General features: G+C 42.3%; 2 protein-coding genes and 1 pseudogene across 2 annotated transcripts; 1 reads left to right on the forward strand and 2 right to left on the reverse strand.

Moving 5' to 3' along the window:
* Window positions 1-19,935, reverse strand: part of LOC137260701 (sulfotransferase 1A1-like) — a 189,664-nt pseudogene that overhangs the window by 52,832 nt on the left and 116,897 nt on the right.
* On the forward strand, window positions 1,645-10,119 carry LOC137261609 (sulfotransferase 1A1-like). Its single transcript, XM_067799386.1, has 6 exons — window positions 1,645-1,680; window positions 3,463-3,643; window positions 5,129-5,452; window positions 8,074-8,177; window positions 8,822-8,984; window positions 9,992-10,119. Exons 1-6 carry the CDS (start codon window positions 1,645-1,647, stop codon window positions 10,117-10,119), a joined length of 936 nt encoding a protein of 311 aa, XP_067655487.1.
* LOC137262266 (uncharacterized) lies at window positions 14,774-18,488 on the reverse strand. The gene is made up of 4 exons (XM_067800073.1): window positions 18,415-18,488; window positions 17,468-17,644; window positions 15,778-15,918; window positions 14,774-15,403 (listed from the first exon to the last, which is right to left on the reverse strand). The coding sequence occupies exons 1-4, from the start codon at window positions 18,479-18,481 to the stop codon at window positions 15,195-15,197; spliced, it is 594 nt and encodes a 197-aa protein (XP_067656174.1). The 5' UTR covers window positions 18,482-18,488; the 3' UTR covers window positions 14,774-15,194.

Consider the following 19,935-nt stretch of genomic DNA (forward strand, 5'->3'; position numbering starts at 1 on the left):
GTTTAATGTTTCTTATGCGGGCTTTCAGAGAGCGAACAGCAGCAAGTGAATCGAATTCTGAAAGTAACTGACTTCACGTTGTAAAGTTCATACACCACACTTGATAGCGTATGACTGAAAACAATTCAATTAAGACATGAAACTGTTGTTTTTACAGAAGAGTTGTTTTCTGGAACATGTTCTGTAACGAATCTAGCATGTTTCGCTAGAACATTCTCTCCTCCCATATTTAACGAAGTTAACTAAACCAGCCATTTGTACTATTTGACCTTCCGGGTCGTGCATATGTAGAGTAGCTCAGGTCAAGCTGAACAACCTGTATACAGCCGGGTATTTGTTCCCTACAGAATGAGTGAGTGAGTTAACGTTTACGTCGCTTATTGCGGGTGCAACAGACATGGACTTCACACATTGTACCCGTGTAGGGAATCGAACCCTGGTCTACGTCGTGACGAAGGAACACTGTTATCACTTGGCTACCCCACTGCCTAAAACTCATTCTCCATATGTATCGTAGTAGACAGAATTACTTTACTCTTAAGGTCGATAAAAATCGATTTTGGCGCTAAGGGGATCGTGGCTTCCTTGCGAAATCACCAACTAACGCTTCCTAAAATGTGTTTGCAAATGTTTGCCTAAAAAATTAAAGCGGTACATGAAAAGTGCATGCAGAAGAAGCATTATTCCTCATGCAAGAACAATGTGTTGGAAACATGAGAGGAGACACTGACCACAAAACAAACTTGGCGAATTCATCATTTCATTACGCCATTTACGACGTAAACGAAGATAAAACATGTCGAGATTGAAGATAAAACATGTCGAGATTGAAGACAAAGCATGTCGAGACTGAATGTTACTAGGCGTTTGCAAGCAGCTGACTCCCGGTCTGTCTTTGCAAGACTCTTCAACGTCCACCACTGCACCATATCTCGATTATGGCATCGACATTTCCTCTTCAATTCGCCCAAGTTCGTCCCAGACTTGGAAGAATAAGAGTGACCACTCCTGGTCAGGGTCGATTCATTTGGGTATTGTACCGCAGGACATGTGAAGGTCTTCGACGATTTTTCCAACCAAACCATCGGAAATCCTCTGAGAGAAGTGGGAATTCGAGACTCATCCTGGACCTATCCTGACACGACCACACCGACAACAACGAAGCGTACAGTGACTCATCAAAGTACAGGCATGAATCCAGTTTCCCCTTGCAGCGACGTGATGGGAGACAACGTGTCTGTCGACGTCGACACGAACGTTTCACGAACTGTATTTGGTGAAATAATAATAATGACTAGGGAGACAGGGTCAGAGCAGAGTTACTCTCGGTTCAAGACAATCTTACAGCAAATCACATCGACCTCCATCCTGAATATAACTCTCCCCCACCCCACCCCACCCCACCCCTACCCCCGTCCGACAACCACACACACACGCGATACTGAATGCCGTACACGTTTCCAACCAACTGCTCCACTGACTAAGCTCCAAACAACATCTCGCTGATCAGTTCATCAGTCATGCGCCGAACAGTTTTGGTTTCCACATAAGTCGCGGCACGTATTTGTAGTCAGGATCAAGCTGGTGACTCAGCTGATTGCCATTATACAGTGGAATAACGGGTGATACAGTGACGCCCATAGAATGGCGCAATCATTTGTCGATGCATCGATAGTGAAGGTATGTGGACAGGACAAAGATATTTTATTCATCAACGCTACGATGTTTTGAAACTGAGATCAAGCATCAGGCATGGTTGAGCTTTCGATAGTGAAAACAAACGAACGTTTACGATTTGTGTTGGTATACTATGCATAACTGAACATTAGGACCGTCTATCCTCCGTTCAGCAGGTTTACAAGTGATTGCGTGAACGATTGGCTGGTTAGTTAGCTGGTTGGTTGGTTGTTGAACGCAGTGAACAGGATTAATACTGGCAATGACAACACTACATATGTTCATCCATATGTCACATTTCTTTCATCATTGTTCAATTCCAGCCGTCTTTTGTGCACTTGTTTAATACGTTCCACTATTTTAAGCATGTAGGTTTGTTCTTTATGATTACTTTTATGAAGAGATTACTTTTGATTTTCTCACACACTATAGATATGTAAGACTTTATTGATAGTTTCCTTCTACATCATGACCATTATTATCGTTTTTCAGCAATCCATGCAAAAATATGTCGCCGTTCACAAGTGATGTGAAACATTCATGTCTTTCAGACATATTTGGCATTTTGCTCGATAATCGATCGATATCTAGGTATGACTATCGATCTCTACGATATCTGTATTGATAGCCAGCCCTCACCATTACAGTATGCTTGAACTGTCGGAATCGACCGTAATGTCGATATTAACCACAGAATATGTGTTCCCAGCTGCACTATTAATGAAAAAACAAATTACATCTCGCTGACCTCTTGACCAGCTGTGCTGTGGCATTGAGTTCAGGCACCTGGCAGGGCTGCGTTTTCAGGATAGTGTAACCTAATGACCCTTAACATGCTATGCATTTCTGGACACCAAGCGTCCGTCTTTTGAAAACCGTTACAACACAGACAATCCAGTGATCACCAGCATGACAATCGATCCGGGCAATTGGGAACCAAGTCAGCGAACCTGACCAACCGAACCCTTTAGTCGCCTTTTACGAGAGGCATAGTCGCCTTTTATGGCAAACATGGGTTGATGAAGGCCTATTCTACCTCGGGATCTTCACGGGTCCGAAAACCGTTGAGTTTAAGTGATGTAGTGAACGATTAATAGGTTGGTTGGTTGGTTGTTTAACACCGCACTCAGCAATATTACAGCGTTATGGCGGTGGTCTAAAAATGAACGAGTCTAGACCAGAAAAGCTAGTGGTCAATAGAATGAAAATCGGTCCATCCCATCGTGACACGATGCCATGTGAAATTAAATCACTCACCAGGCACGGATACAGCTTTTTTGCGTGCGTGCGTGCGTGTGTGTGTGTGTGTGTTTTGCGTGCGTGCGTGCGTGTGTGTGTGTATGACAAGTCATGTATTTAAACTTAAACTGTTACTCATAACAAATCTGTCGTAAGAGGCGTCTATCGGGATCGAGTGATCAGGCTCACAGACATGGCAGCTGCGTAGCTCGATGCACATGGTTTGAATCACTGGTTTGTCTCACCCAAACTGGATTATTACCAGATCGCCCTTACATGTCTGTAATATAACTGAGAGCGGCGTTAAACAACAAACACTACACCAAAGATAGCATGACGCCACTACCAGACTCGGCTGTGTACTTACCACTGTCATATAACTCAACTATCCATGAGTAGGCGTTAACAAACCCTGACAATAGTTACACATACGCTTCATCCTCGCCGGGGTTTGTCTCAGTAACAACCACCTCCATTGGTCTGCCTGTTATATCTACGGTTAAATCATACACTATGTTCACAATACAAGTGTTGTTGCGTTCATAGGTTGACGAAAACGAAAAGCAAAGCGTTGTGTTTATAGAAGATAATGGAGGCAACTCTCTTCGACTGCAGCTATTCCAAGGAATGTACTACAACTGTTTTTTCAAGCCAAGCACTCTGCGACAGATCCAGTCAGTTAGTCTGAGACAAGAGGATGTGTATGTTTCCGCCTATCCACGAACAGGTGTGGTTATTCGTATGACACAAGACAGATGACGTTCTTAAGCACGACGGTTTAGGGGGTAAAACGTTCAATTTTAAACGAGCTATGAGTTTAGTCTTACGCTGCTATTTGCAGTACACGGCCATTATCATGGCGGTGTTGGGGGTAAAACGTTCAATATTAAACGAGCTATGAGTTTAGATTTACCCCGCTTTTTGCAATACTCGAGCATTATCATGGCCGGTGAAAACAGCAAAGGGCTTCAAACATTGTACCCATCTTGGGAATCGAACACTGGTCCTGAGCGTGATTAACATGGATAGACAATAGGATAGCCCACCTCCCCATTTTGTTAATTGACCTTTCGTGGTAGGTTTGTAGTATGATGGAGCGCTCAAAGACATTCCAGCTATGATCCGGGTTTGCTTTGGTTTTCAGCAAACCATGCTTGCTGGGCGGTCAGGCTTGCTCACTTGGTTGCCATAAATCATCGTATCCTAATTGCGTAGTTTGATGCCGTTGATGCTGATCACTTGATTGTCTGGCTCAAATTCGATTATTTACAGATCGCCGCCATATAACTGGATTATTACTGACTGCGGTGTTTAACAACAGTTAAACGTACAAAGACTTGCCTATCCTAGATTCGTTAGTTTATAAAGCACGGGAATATATTTGGAGTGATTCCGACTATGGTGCTAAACAAAAAGAAGTAGACTCAGTCTTAGGCTGGAAGTTATTGAGGACTGCCACAGAAGAGGCCAGTCCGGTCAGAAACCTCCGGTCAACACCTTCCAGAGCAACAATATAATACATATCTAACCGCCTGCATATAGTTGCGGCGTAAAACAAAACTCCCTCACTAAATAGGTAAATATTCTGATAAATACTTCAGCGGCGTGCCCTTAATATCATTTGGATAAAAACACATATATGAATATATAGTTAATATCTATCTTAGTTTTTTTTATAAATAAAATTGTACATTTACAGTATTCATGTAATTTGACTTTGAGATATTACCACAGAACACACGAGATTTACCTCCAGTTCATGTTAAAATTTAGATCAAATGGTTCTGTTTTCGGTTTAGCTAACGTTATTGTAATATATTCCTTATATCTGGGTAAAGTGTACATTGACTTGTTCCATCCTGAGTGTAGTAACTGGAGTATACCGTCAGCAAAAAGAAACGCAACATTTTCTGTCAGGTTTTTAAACGGAAGATATAACTATGAACGCTTACTTTAATGAGATTTTCTTTCGAAACTAATGTTTCTTTTGCTGTTCAGTGTATTTCAGTGTGTCTCTTACTGTCATGTATTAAGTGTTTCCAGGTTTCGGCGGTGAATATGTATTATTACCTTTTCGAGGATTATTTGTGATGAAACGTACAAACGATTTGCTTTCATATATATTTCAAACAATAGTAAAATGTGTTACCGTAAGGAACTGTAGAGGTGGCATTTTGAAAGAATTTTGTAGCTATATATTCAATTAAATCAGGTACTCACTGGACCTTTGAAATGGCGTCAATGTTGTTGAACGGTAGAGCCGAAACAATTCCCAAGTACAAGGGACATAATCAACTGGAATTTGCAACAAATGAAGACTTGAGTTGCCTCCCTTCACCTCGTGTCATCAACACCCACGAATGGCTTTCCAACGCCCCAGCTGATTTGAAAAGGTTGAAATGCAAGGTCATCTACCTGGTCCGAGATCCCAGAGACGTCGCAGTGTCGTTGTACAACGCTTACATAGACTTAAAGTTTTATGTGAACAAGAAGGGCACGTTTGAAGACTTTCTCACTTTGTTTCTTGAAGGAAAGGGTGAGACCAATTGTTGCCTTGGGTTAACTGTGCGTATTATTTTTCCAAATTAACACTACGCCATTTTAATGCAGACGTTCACATCAATTATTTATAAAAAGTGACGTCACTCAATTCCAAACTTTACTGACTTACAATAAACAACACAAAGCCGTAGCTCTCTAGCGCTGATATATTTAAACCCATAATGAACCCATAAGTTCATGAGAGGCAATAATTTCGCAACATTTCACTATATGACTTTCACTATATGACTATGAAATGCTCCAGACCTACATATACCAAACGAATGTAACAAACCATTGGTTCCAGTAATCAGCGTTGCAAATGTCCGTCTGCCCGACCGTCCGGGATGGTTTGTTTGCGACCAGACGGACAGTTTTGAAAACTTGCACGCCCGATTGTCTAGGACGAATGTGTCTTTGAGTTTTATGACTAAAACAGCCTTGACTGAAACAGAATTTGAAAACATTAACCGGTTTCCCTCCTATTATTTACCTTCATCATATAATTCATAATCCAGAAAATTCTGGATTGCCAACTATTAACCGACCCGAAAACTTTTGAGAGTTACCAGGCCATTTGTCGGGCTGAAATTGTGGAGTGTTTACAACACAGCAGTAATGCAGCAATTCCCTTGACTGGAAGTGTAACTACAGATGAATCGTGTTTATGATAACACCATCTTGAAACAATGTAGCCATCTTGGATTTCGTTTCACTTTTTAAACATATACTGCGAGAAAAGAGTAAGGGATCACACTAAAACACAAGTGTTTCTTTATTTTGTTCCAGATTTCTTCACAAACTGTGAGAAACAATGCTCATGAACAAACTTTGGAAACAAATAGTGGAAACATGCGCTTTCGTGTGATCCTTTATTTTTTTCCCTCAGTATATATACATGACGCTCTATGTTTACAGAACAACAAACCGAGATGGAAGATTTTTCCATTTGTCTTCTGTCACCAATTACCAGAACCAAACACATTGTAGGAACATGAAGGTAGAAACAGATTCGGGATTCCGAATTCCGGATTCGAATCCCGAATCTGAATATTTTTTTCAGATTCGGGATTCGAATCCCGAATCTGAATTTTTTTTATTCGGATTCGAGATTTAAATCCTGAAGTTGTATGTATGTATGTATGTATGTATGTATGTATGTATGTATGTATGTATGTATGTATGTATGTATGTATGTATGTATGTATCATGTAGCATATATGTACGTATCATGTATGTATCGTGTAGCATGTATGTATGATGTAGCATGTATTATGTATCATGTATGTATCATGTATCATGTGTGTGTCATGTAGCATGTATGTATCGTGTATGTATCATGTATCTTGTATGTATCATGTAGCATGTACGTATCATGTATCTACGTATCTATGCATGTATCATGTATCTACGTATCTATGTATGTATCATGTATCTATGTATCTATGCATGTATCATGTATCTACGTATCTACGTATGCATCGCGTATCTACGGATCTATGCATCTCGTATCTATGTATGCATCTCTGTATCTACGCATCTGTCTATGTATGCATCTCTGTATCTACGTATCTGTCTATGTATGCATCTCTGTATCTACGTAAATGTCTCTGTATGCATCTCTGTATCTACATATCTGTCTATGTATGCATCTCTGTATCTACGTATCTGTCTATGTATCTATCTATGTAGGTATCTATGAATGTATCTATGTAGGTATCTATGAATGTATCTATGTAGGTATCTATGAATGTATCGATGTAGGTATCTATGCATCATAAATGCATCTGTGTATCTGTGTATGTCTCTATGTATCTATGTATCTGTGTATCTATCTATGCATCTGTGTATCTATCTATGTATCTATGTATCTGTCTATTTATCTATGTATCTATCTATTTATCTGTGTACCTATGTATCTATGTATCTGTGTATCTATCTATGTATCTATCAATATTTTATTTTCAGATTCGGGATTAAACGCTTACAAACATGAACACCCAAACCTACATTTTTCCAAATTTCAGCCTCAACTTTGGTTTTTCTTCATATTCGGGTTTCGGCATTTGAATCCCGAATCTGAATATTTTGTTCAGATTCGGGATTCGAATCCCGAATCTGAATATTTTGTTCAGATTCGGAGTTATGAACAACAGTGTCAATATACATTATCTCACCCCTTCTAAGGTACCAGGGGCCGCTAGTAAACCTGGGTTTCGTAAAAACATGAACACCCAAACTAACATTTTCCCATATTTCAGCCTCAACTTTGACTTTTCTTTATATTCGGGTTTCGGCATTTGAATCCCGAATCTGAATATTTTGTTCGAATTCGGGATTCAAATGCCGAAACCCGAATATAAAGAAAAGTCAAAGTTGAGGCTGAAATATGGGAAAATGTAGAACTGGGTGTTCATGTGTTTACGAAACCCAGGTTTACTAGCGGCCCCTAGTACCTTAGAAGGGGTGAGATAATGTACGTTGACACTGTTGTTCATAACTCCGAATCTGAACAAAATATTCAGATTCCCGAATCCGTTTCTAACTTCATTTTCCTACACATTGTTCATGTTGTGTACGAACATTAATCGCATATTTGTTCCACTTTTCCTGCAGTTGATATGAATGGCGTTTTTGACCACATTCGAGATGCTGAAAAGTTCTTCAATGAAAACCCAGACATTCCAGTGCACTTTATGATCTATGAAGAAACAACTAGGGTAAGAGTTTGGGTACCTATCCTATGTGCATCCAAAGCTGTCGACTAAATTCAATGTTCTGTGCGTTTGTGACCCTCTGACCTATTGACCCAAAATTGAAACAGCCATAACTTAGACACCAATGAATGTGATTAATTATGACAACACCCATGGCTGAAGTGCAACAGTCCTAATTAGTGTTCATCGAACAGTCCTAATTAGTGTCCACTGAGACGACCTAGCTTGTATTGATAGAACAAGGCAGGTTTACCCGCCCGAAAACGCCTGTAAAGGATGGGATTTGTGTTGAAGCAATTTTGCTGAACACGGAGGTACACTTTCTCACCGAGTGCAATTTAGATTCAGACCTTAGATACTATTCATGGCAGGATATTCAATGATCTTCAACGATGAATTGGGAAGCTTGATTATCTCCATCCGTTTAAACAATACTAGCATATTGTAGTACAAATATTTATGACCGTTGCAACATCTCAAAGTCAGGGATAGTGTAGGCTTTCAGAAACCTATGCCAGCCAGAAAAGGCGATTAACGGGATCGGGTGGTCAGGCCAAGTGACTTGGTTGACACATGTCATCAGTTCCCATTTGCGCAGATCGATGCTCATGCTGTTGACCCCTGGATTACCTCTGAGTGTGTTGCAGGACACGCAGCTAGCAGTGCAGAAGCTCTCGGATTTCCTCGGGCTCACGAGAAATGACGATTTGTGCCGAGCGATTGTAGACAAGTGCACGTTCTCACGAATGGTCGTGGACAAGGATCCGTATTCCCGAAAGGTGGATGGTAAAAGTGTCCTGTACAGAAAAGGTAAGACAGATGTGTAAGGGGTGGCGAAGACGAGTCTTGATTCCAAAAACCTTATGTCTTCGTTGGGCATATTTGAATTCTTAATTGAATATTCCGACGGTGACTGTAGCGTCGGGCTCTGCGTAATCGTGTCTAGACCAGGGACTTTAGTGATCAACAGCATGAACATCGATCTTCCCAACGGGGGTACGATGACATGCATCAAGTCAACGCCTCTGACCACGCTATCCAGTTAACGTCAAATACACTCTTCGAAAAAGGAAACGCAAAACTAAATGAAAATTTGGTATTGTTCAAGGACGTGTAGATCAGCGGAAAACAAAGATACATAAATGAAATTTCGTGGAGCAATGCATGGCTCTCCTGTCCATATTACCGCTGTCCACCAGGTGATGTTGAAGTCAGTACCTCGTATGACCACCGCCAGCTGCTACCACTGCCTGACACCTCCTGGGTACATATCGAATCAGTGATTGGTTGTTTTGTTGTGGAATCCTTCTCCATGTGGAACAACTGTCGACGATTCTGTGCTGAATTACGACGTCGACTCTTTTTTTAATTTCATTTTGCGGGGTTTTTGTTTGTTTTGTTTTTTTCTGTCTCTGATGCAACGTTTACCTTCCATGACTTCATGTAACTGGAACCCTATTAAACTGAACTAATTGACTAGTTCGAGCATTCTAAAGGTAAAACGATGGTAGCAGTGCTCACCCGGGATTGACCGTGAAATGTCCTGTAGACACACTTCAGGATCAACGCGTTATTTGTTAAGTCGGGCGGTGGGGTAACCTAGTGGTTAAAGCGTTCACCCGTCACGCCGAAGACCCGGGTTCGATTCCTCACATGGCACAATGTGTGAGGCACTTTTCTGGTGTCCTCCCATGATGTTGCTGCAATATTGCTAAAAGCGGTGTAAGACTGAACTCACTCACTTATTACGTCCCTTGTGATAACAGGATCCGGGTTGAATGGATGAACGGGGTATCACAATATGTGCTGTTTTTCAGGTACAGTTGGAGACTGGAGAAACTGGTTCACGGAGGAGATGCTGGAGGAGTACTACCGAGTGTATGAGGAGACGATGGCCGGGTCAAGGTTTTATGATAGATACGCGAAAGACAGACTCCAAGGATGAAGTCTCCTGGCACCACTGGTGAGCGGACCATCACAAGATGCTTAGGGTGTACGTCTGAAGAGAAGATGTCATTGTCGGTGCTTCACGATAGATATGTTAGTCAGATAATCCATACGACAGGGGTGCAGTTTGAAACGGGGTGAAGACGTAGTACAGCTAGACGTATCTCCAGATCCCAGAAATACTCTCACATAACTGATGATCTGCAGAGATTACACGTCTGGTTTCCCATATCAGACAGAATCCAATACAACTTCAACCTTTTGGTTCTCAAGTGCCTCCATAATCCAGCTCCAGAGTATTTATCTGACTGGAGCTACAGACATCAGCCAACCCAAGTCTCTGATCTGAAATTTTGGTCTTCTTCTTGTCCCACACTTAAGGTCCAGTACCAGGTTTGGACATCGATCAATCCAGGTGGCAAGACCCATTCCCTGGAATCAACTTCCACTGGAGTTAAGGACAATTACCAACCTGAACAAATCTAATCTGAAGACATACCTTTGCAAGAGAACATTCAGTGTCTAACTTTTCATTCTCGAGTTGTTCGGAGAGCACTACTGAGCAGTACTTTTGGAATGAAACTGGCGCCACATAAATGTTTTGATGATGATGATGATGATGATGATGATGATGATGATGATGATGATGACTGTCTGTCTGAGAATGATGGGATAATGGTTTTGCGATAGACATGGGAACCAGAATCCAGACGGACAAAGCAATGCCTGTTGTGTCCAGGTGTTTATTAATTGGAAGAACTCATGTTGTTCACGAAAAGGATAATGGAGTACTGTCGTGTGAGAGTAGCGGGTTCTGATTGTATGAAAGGATGCCTTTTACGTGTGGAATATAATCGGAACTTGAAGAATTTACTGGTTTAGCTCAAAGACATATGTGTATCAGATCTACCTGTGGGAAGGTCACACCATACATAGCGTAGTCTCAGAGTAGTGGTATATGTTAAATATTGTTCGTAATAAGGTAAATCTGGGCTTCGTTTTTCAAAGCGATCGTAACACGACTCCTATGCTTTAACACAGAATTAGGACAATGGTAGCGTGACGATTGCTTTGATGAAGGTGGCCCAGATCTCTAACTCACTCCCTAACTTTAAAGACTACCTCACTGTACATCGATGGGGATCACTCTATCTCGTCGAATGAGCGAGCTGTTACTCATGCTGGCGTCCACCAGTTCGCCTGATCAAGTTTCGTTCATGTACAGTTTCTTGTGATATGAAGGTCTATAACATTGACAGGTCGTATCGTGTATGATCATTACAAAAAGATCTCGTACATATCCAATAAGATATATTCTTAAAAGTCATTTTAGATATTCCTGTAGCTATTGGTTGTGCAGAATTGTGTCCCTTGAACTCCTCAGAAACATATGATCGTGGGTTCGGATCCTGGGTCGGGTGAAACGGATTCGAATTCATGATTATGTTTCCATATTTGTCATCGCCATGCCCGTGTTTGTGGGCTTCATAAACGACGTAAACGTCTGAGACCTGCGTTACTTCGGGCTCTTCTCCCACATTAAGCAGACACGATATGAGTTAACTGGATTGATGTTCACTAACTCACTTATGGTAAAAGTTGGTTTGTTGTTTGACGGTTAAATTTACTCGGATCTTCACGGTGTTCTATTGGTAATGGTCCCCATTCAATGATCTGTACACGCGAAGAATTCAGACTTGAACGTATGAATTGAATAAACGAATTTATTTTTTCTTATTTACGAATCGGATGCTATTGTGATCGAGATCCTGTGTAAATTGAGACGTGCAATGCCGCTAGGCGTCGCTCAGTCGTCAAGACAGTTCGACCTGCAGATCCTGTAGCAACATTCCATCCACCTCCTGTTGTTGTAGTCAGGTCTTCCGGGATAACCCCTCCCTGGGTAACCAGGGTAACCAACTCCAGGGTAACTACCTCCTGATCCAATGTTGTTGGCGCACATTTGGACCAAGGAATGGTTACAGTCGTTCCTCTTCGGTCGGCTGGCTGTCAACGAAGCACAGATATTAGGGTACACATGAGTTGAAATGGAAAATCTCACTTTCTGTATTGTCTCGATCGGATCGGATACAACCAATCAGATATTCTGCTTCGGGCGGTGGGGTGGGCTAAATCGTCCTATTGTCACGCTGAAGACGCTGTGTGAAGCCTATTTCTAGTATCCCCAGCTGTGACTTTGCTGGAATATTGCTAAAAGCGGCGAAAACCCATAAGCACTCACTCAATCGCTCATAATGTGTTGATGTCAAATCCTTGACTCATCCAGCCAATGTTTAATTTGAGGAATCAATAAGTATTCAAATTTGAACTGACAAGTAAAGCTGTGTCCGTCTTGTGTGTCTCAGCCCGGAATGTAGTTCTTCTTCAAAAGAAACATAATATCTACATACAGTATTTGATAAAAATGTTTATGGCGGACATTTTTGTTGCTACTGTATTGTGGCGTGATGTGAAATGTTTGAAATTGCGGATGAATATGAGCATCGATCTGTGCAATTGGGAACCGATGACATGTGTCAACCAAATCAGCTAGCCTGACCACCCGATCCCGTTAGTCGTCTTTCAGAAAAGCATAGTTGCCTTTCATGGCAAGCATGGGTTGCTGAAGGTCTATTCTACCACGGATCTTCACGGGTCACGTGGGTTTAAGATGCTTCAGAGTCCGTTTATGTCCGTGATCGATTCGTGTGAGGCCAGAAACGTCGCTGTCATGTAGGTTAGCTACATGACGACATTATAATAATTAGTGCTAAGCTTGAATACCCATTTCAGACACATTGTACTGACTCCGATTCGACCAGTGCTTGTTCCCATACATGCGAATTGCCGGACAGGGACCAACAAGTACCATATTTCAATGTCTTTTGGTATGATAGGGGTTCGAACCCGCGACCTTCCACCCTCTCTAGATTTAGGTTAGAATAATCTAGACCAGGCAGTCGTGCGCTTGGCATCATGTTCTGCACATCAGTACCTGGCTGTGCCAAGGCGTGACCAGACATAACAGTGCTTGTAAGCATCAGCCACGGTCCCGGCTGTGGGGGTCAGGCCCTAGATATAAGCCAGGTGATACAGCCTAGGTCACAGACCCTCCTTGGCCTCCTTACCCGTCACGATCCGGAATAGAAACAATCTGCGAAACTGCCGATTCAATCACTCATTCGCCATATTCGACACGATTCTACTAGCGCGTTTATTTACAACAGGCTATACATTTGATGCATCACTTATTGATGACATTTCTCGTGAAGATTTAGGTTACAATTGTTTTCAGCAACACATACTTGTCGTAAGAGGCGATTAAAGTGGCCTGGACAGACTCGCTGACTTCATTTGCAAGTCATCGTATCCAAATTGCGTAGGTCGATGTTCTTTGTTATGATCACTGGATTGTCTGGTCCAGACTAAATTATTTACAGACCGGCGCCATATAGCTGAAATATTGTAGAGAGGGGCGTGAAACAACAAACAAACTAGCCATCTTAGTATCCCACAAGCTTGTTTAACGTAAAGCTGAGTCCAACCAACAGGGTCTCAAACTTCGGTGACACATGTTGATACATGAGGTGTAACTACCCGCAAAGCTTCGGACTTACTTACTTCCCAGGGAGTTGGTGGAACATACACCAATTAGGGCGATGAAGACACACGCTAACTTCATGATGACGACACCCCGGTCTGCTGTTTCTGGTGGTCCGCATGTTTTATACCAGCTGAGAATGATGACGCCTCGATATCACGTTATGTCTGTCATTCTTCAGAACTAGTGACAGTATCCGTTGCTGGTGTTTAATTTAGATCGTGGTGATAAGGGGCGTATTGACAGGAGAGATAATAGGGTGACGTTATATGTGAGCCAGCTGATATGAAAACATGAATATAAGAGTCGGGGCCATGATGACTAGCGGTTGATTAGAACTGCTGGTGCTCGAAGACACAAGCCTAATGGTTTAACCGTCCGCTCGTCATGACAAAGTCCTAGGTTCGACTCCCTGTTTCTTTGAAGCCGATATCTGGTGTTCCCCGTCGTGATATTGCGGGAATGTTGCTAAAAGCGACGTATCTAACTCTGTAGCTCATTCCATCAAAGACACAAAATCAGTAAGGGCTCCATTGCTAATAGCTAGTTTAAGTGACACTGCCCCATCCACTTGCGAAATATTTGAGTTAAGATAACCTCAGCGAAGACACTTTTGGTCAACTAAGACAAGGTCTCACAGTGCATGTAACGGAGAGTCTCAAAACGGCTCCTAAACGAACGTGATACCGATGCACCTTATAGTGATACAACATGTCCTTGGTGCTGCTTAGTTCAGTGCAAGGCTGCAGGTATGAATCATTTCACCACCAAGCGGTAACCCTTTCAAACGCCATGCCGTTGTGACTAGTTGTCTGATGATGATAAATAATCTTGACCAGGTGAAACGTGCCTGATGTATGGGGATGATATTCTTGGCCGGGTGACAAGGTTGTTGATACCAGCTGATCAATTCATAGACAGTCAGACCATCAGACAGACAGACAGGCAGACAGACAATAGTTGACATGCAATGATGTGCTTAAAATGCAACACAACAAACACGAACGTCATGTACTTTAAATCAATATGCACAGGAAAATGTAGGCTCACGAAAAATATAATCACTTTTATTTTGGGATAGCATAAATGTTTACAGCAGGTATTAGGCTAAGCTGTTAACACATGGTAATCTTTCTCTCTCTCTTTCTCGCTCTCTCTCTCTCTGTCTCTGCGCGCGCGCGCGCGCGTGTGTGTGTTGATAATGATGACCATGAGGATTCCAGTGATTCGACACTGATTGTGCTGTGTGTAGCCATAGATTTAGAAAGGTCAGCGCGCAATACGTTGCACACAAATATGACTTTGGTGGGTTTTATTTTTAAAATATTTCCCTCTGCTTGCGCCTAAGCTGAAGGTGTGTTATTCCACTCGCATTTAGTGCCACATTTATAACAGGCAACGATCATACACATCCAAGAATTATTTATGAATCACCGACTCTCTGGACAGCAAAACACATACGTGTTCGCCAGCTAATGACGAAAGAGAAACGTCCATGCACATCCAATCAAAACGATAAGGCCGAGAGATGAACCTTGCCGAATACCACTGTTACATTTGTCCGACAGACAAAAGCACAGAGTGCTGAATCCACCGTTGTTCCTCTTGTATTCACATCCCTCCTCGGACACTTTCTTGTAGTGACTGTCCCGGACACAAAGTCGTGTCTCCACAGACATATCTGAAACATAAAGAAGAAGAAATAACCATATTGAACCTTCACGTAATACAAAACATTATTTAGCCTCGTGATACATACATGTTATGTATCTTATCAATTCTATCAAGCATAGATAATATTGTTATAGTTGTCTTACAACGTATGTTCAAATGAGTCGTATTTTGTAGGCCTTGTGTTACACAAAATGCTAATCAAACAGTTATAAACATGCATAGGAAAACCAGATATTATTTTAAATTAAGACTTTTAGTCTAAAGATATATTTTCAGAAACACGTCCTGTCGCAAAAGTTGTTTGTTTTAGCTGTAGGTATCCACAATAATGTGTTTCTGTATGTTTTGGATCCGGAATAACTAGCTGTGTAAATTTCATACCGTTCGTTTCTCCTAGTCTGTCGTGCACACGAATCAATGTTGAGGACTTCATACACGCTCGACAGTCTGTTGCCACTGTGGCTTCCGAGCAGGGGACGAGTTTGCCACTGTCAAAGATATTACACTCGTAGCAGCTTAACTCTGAAGTAGAAAAGCACACATATGCTGGTGTCAGTTATGAGGTTATACCAATATACAGTGGAAGGTGTCTAAACCGGCACTCATTGGGACAGAAGAAATAATCCGGTTTAGACAAAGTGCTGGTAGTGGGTTCCCTCTATACCGACATCGCTCGGGACAGGTAAACGTGTCGATTTAAAGAGATGTCGGTCTAAAGGGAATATCAGTTGAATTGAGTACAGTTAGTGTTTTGTAACCCAATCAGAGGCATAACAACCTTTTTCACGAGAACAGACGGTTCAAGAGATACATGACAAAACTAAAAACTATTTGTGCGGTCAACGACATCACCCAGCCGATGATCAGCTTAATGCAGCGTTCGAATTACTTTCCTGGACGTCTGGGACACGTTATTTTCAATACGGACCAGATTCACCTGCCCGACATGCAAATATGAAGATTTTCTTGGCAGGTACGTTTTCGGTCAGGGCTGGCGTGTTTTACATCTAACCCGCCCTGTGGTCTGGGTGAAATTTCGGGGTAGTTTCATGCTCTGTTTAGTGCGGTAAGAAATCCCGAAGTGATGAGATCTCAGACATCTACCTCAACGTGGATAGCAGGTGCATGGTCATGGTGTTTGTAACACATGATAGGGCTAAACCGGGATTCGAACCATCAAACACAGATTTCGGTCGTGGCTTGAGACCGTCACTCAGGATAGCAAATAGTGGCACCAATGCCCCTACTACCACTTGTGTGAGACCGTCACTCAGGATAGCAAATAGGGGCACCCATGCCCCTCCTACCACTTGTGTGAGACCGTCACTCAGGATAGCAAATAGTGGCACCCATGCCCCTTCTACCACTTGTGTCAGACCGTCACTCAGGATAGCAAATAGTGGCACCCATGCCCCTTCTACCACTTGTGTGAGACCGTCACTCAGAATAGCAAATAGTGGCACCAATGCCCCTACTACCACTTGTGTGAGACCGTCACTCAGGATAGCAAATAGTGGCACCCATGCCCCTACTACCACTTGTGTGAGACCGTCACTCAGGATAGCAAATAGTGGCACCCATGCCCCTTCTACCACTTGTGTGAGACCGTCACTCAGGATAGCAAATAGTGGCACCAATGCCCCTACTACCACTTGTGTCAGACCGTCACTCAGGATAGCAAATAGTGGCACCCATGCCCCTTCTACCACTTGTGTGAGACCGTCACTCAGAATAGCAAATAGTGACACCCATGCCCCTTCTACCACTTGTGTAAATAACGTCGAGCTGTCTGTGAATGCCCATGGGCGCATGCATAAACTCCAGATCTGTCAACTGTAAGAGTAATTCAATCATTTTGACAATAACATATTGGCAGGGCGACTGGGTAGCCTAGTGGTTAAAGAGTTCGCTCTTTACGGGTTCGATTCCCCACATGCGTAGACTGTGTGGAGACAATTTCTGGTGTCACCGTTGTTTTTGATGGAATATTGGTATAAGCAGCATGAAATCATACTCAATGGCTCACTTCTCTCGCTTACTCACTCACATATTCGCTTATCTCTTCACCTACCTGCGCATCTTACCCCGGTGTCACACATGGCCGTGTTCTTGTCCACCCTGGGTCCTGGGCAGTTATTTTCGGAATTATGGCAGAATCTTGCCCTGGTCATCACCTTCTCGCCTCTACCGCACGTGACGGAACACGGCTCTGCTGACCATTGCCGCCACTCACTCCAGGTGCTGCACACTGACCATCCACGGAGACAAAGCATGTAGTACATAATGACAACGCGGCATTGTGTGGTCAGTAAATGCTGACAAATAGAATGGAGAGTAATAAAGTGTTTTTGCAAAGCCTTTGGCTGTGGGGTAGCCTGGTGGTTCGCTCTTCACGCTGTCGACCTGAGTTCGATTCCCTACATTGAAAAAATATCTGAAGCCCATTTCGGGTGCCCCCGTCGTGACATTGCTGGAGATTTGGTTTTTTTAAGCGGCATTCAAATAAACTCACACAATAGTTACAAGTATGATTCAGTACTCCTGCCAGGCCAACAGTTGTAGGTATGGCATAACCCGTTAGCAAGAGCACAAAGCGAGTGCTAAGGTGATCGAAGCTCACAGTTTAATTTTGCCTTGCGATATTCTTGTGGACGAATGGGATTGTGGGTTCTAAACCGCCTGGGAAGAGGAACAGCTTTGTAAACAAGCTCGTTTGGTGACTAGCGACTTGTAGGTATACAGAAACACCAGTATATAAGAAACATATATCTGCTATTGTATAACATTGTGGGAGCATTAGCGGCAAATAAAGGCAAATCTTACCTAGCCAAAGTCTTACGAAACATAACATATATCTTGCGTTATCAGCAGCTCCAAGTAAAATTCAGCGTACCATTTCCGGTATATGGCTGTCCGTTTCCATACATAACGATAGTTCTGAAGTTATGCTAGTACATGTCAATGTATGTCATATCTATCCCTAATTATGTTTTATTGACATAAATAACAAGCACCCACCTGGTTTACAGCAGAGGCAAACTATCAACACGGACAGACGACGGAAATAATGAGAAGACCACGCCATTTTAGTTCCTTCTGAGCGTCACACCAACACGCTTGACAAGACAGTATTGAACAGACGCGTTAACGGAACGTAGTACTTAAGGGTGGTGTCCACCCCTTGTGATCATGATTTCAATGAATATGAAGTGAGTTATTCGTATCCTGTTTGAAACCCATAAGATATCGTTGTACGATGGCCACGATGAGGAACACTGAAAGTGCTTCGAGGATAAGGGATGAACATTATAAATTTCTCATTATAGATTTTCAAAAAAAGGTATTAATGTTTAAGTTTCTAAGGTTAATGTTCAAGGTGGATTCGTAGAGCAGTGGGTGAGTTTGGATTTACGTCGCTTTTAGCAATATTCAAGCAATATCACGGCGGGGGACAGCAGAAATAGGCTGTACACATTGTGGGAATCGAACCCGGGTCTTTGGAGTAACAAACAAACACTTTAACCATTTAGTTACCCCGCTGACCAATTGATATGGACAAAATGGGTGTAATCGTTATAGGGGATGGTGGGCGGGTGTTTTGTTTTGGTTTAGTTTTGTTGTCATTTTGTTAGTGTCTGAATTTGAGTGAATGTGAGTGTGTTAGTGCATTCGCGTATATACCTATGTGTGCATGCGTACCTCTGTGTGTTTTTATTTGTTTGTTTTATTGTTTTGTGATCTTGGTTGCGACGAGTGTGTCGTTATCTCTTCTTTGCTTTTCCATTGCACTTTATTCAATAACACATATACATACCGACATTTCGACTGGGTTTTGTTTTGTTTATGTAGAACGACGTTCAGAAGCGATTTCATGCGAGTTGGGGTAAGATTCCTCTTTCATTCGATAGAGGTGTATCTCGTCCTTAAAAAGAACATGGACAAAATACCCCGTTCTCAATCCACATGTTTTCAAACCACCCGCTACTGCCAGGTCGACGGTACCGGTTGACTCACTGCTCTTACAGGCGAGCACAGACAGAAGGGATTCTACCTTTCACTGATAGAGACACCCTCTCACATACGACAGACTGTACGCATATGTTTGTTCCTCGTGGTTTATACCAACATTCGGAGCATGTGAAAAGACGCTTTTGTTAAACTTTAAACATGGGAATAGTATCATCGAGCATGTATTGAAATACCGCCTGCTTTTTCTAATAGACCTACTCAAGGGTTTGAATAGACGGTGGGGAAAAAGTACTTCAGAAAGACTAGTTGGTCATATCAAACTAAATGGGCTATAACGGTTTACCGTCCTTGATAATGACGAACTCGTAATTGAGTCAGAACATGCGGAACATAGATAATAAACAGACAAGCGTCCGCTTTGGTTCAGTGTGTTACGTGTTTCACTTGCGTTATATAATCGTATAAAACGACAACTCGTTCGCTTATACAATGTCGTCAAGCCGTAGAGTCACTGAGCTGCAGAGTTATGCCCCTTTAGTCGTATCGGAATTGGGCGATCGGGATTTCGAA

Source organism: Haliotis asinina, chromosome 14 (genome assembly GCF_037392515.1).
Source record: "Haliotis asinina isolate JCU_RB_2024 chromosome 14, JCU_Hal_asi_v2, whole genome shotgun sequence".
In the NCBI taxonomy this organism is placed as follows: Eukaryota; Metazoa; Mollusca; class Gastropoda; order Lepetellida; family Haliotidae; genus Haliotis; species Haliotis asinina.

Excerpts from the sequence above, each read along its gene's own strand:
- LOC137262266 (XM_067800073.1), bottom strand. The coding sequence starts at position 18,481 with ATGGCGTGGTCTTCTCATTATTTCCGTCGTCTGTCCGTGTTGATAGTT. Across the intron at positions 17,645-18,414 it reads TTGCCTCTGCTGTAAACCAG|TGTGCAGCACCTGGAGTGAG; the intron begins GTGGGTGCTTGT and ends GTGGATGGTCAG. Across the intron at positions 15,919-17,467 it reads CACCGGGGTAAGATGCGCAG|AGTTAAGCTGCTACGAGTGT; the intron begins GTAGGTGAAGAG and ends TTTCTACTTCAG.
- LOC137261609 (XM_067799386.1), top strand. The coding sequence starts at position 1,645 with ATGGCGCAATCATTTGTCGATGCATCGATAGTGAAG. Across the intron at positions 1,681-3,462 it reads TCGATGCATCGATAGTGAAG|GTTGACGAAAACGAAAAGCA; the intron begins GTATGTGGACAG and ends TTGCGTTCATAG. Across the intron at positions 3,644-5,128 it reads TTCCGCCTATCCACGAACAG|GTACTCACTGGACCTTTGAA; the intron begins GTGTGGTTATTC and ends CAATTAAATCAG.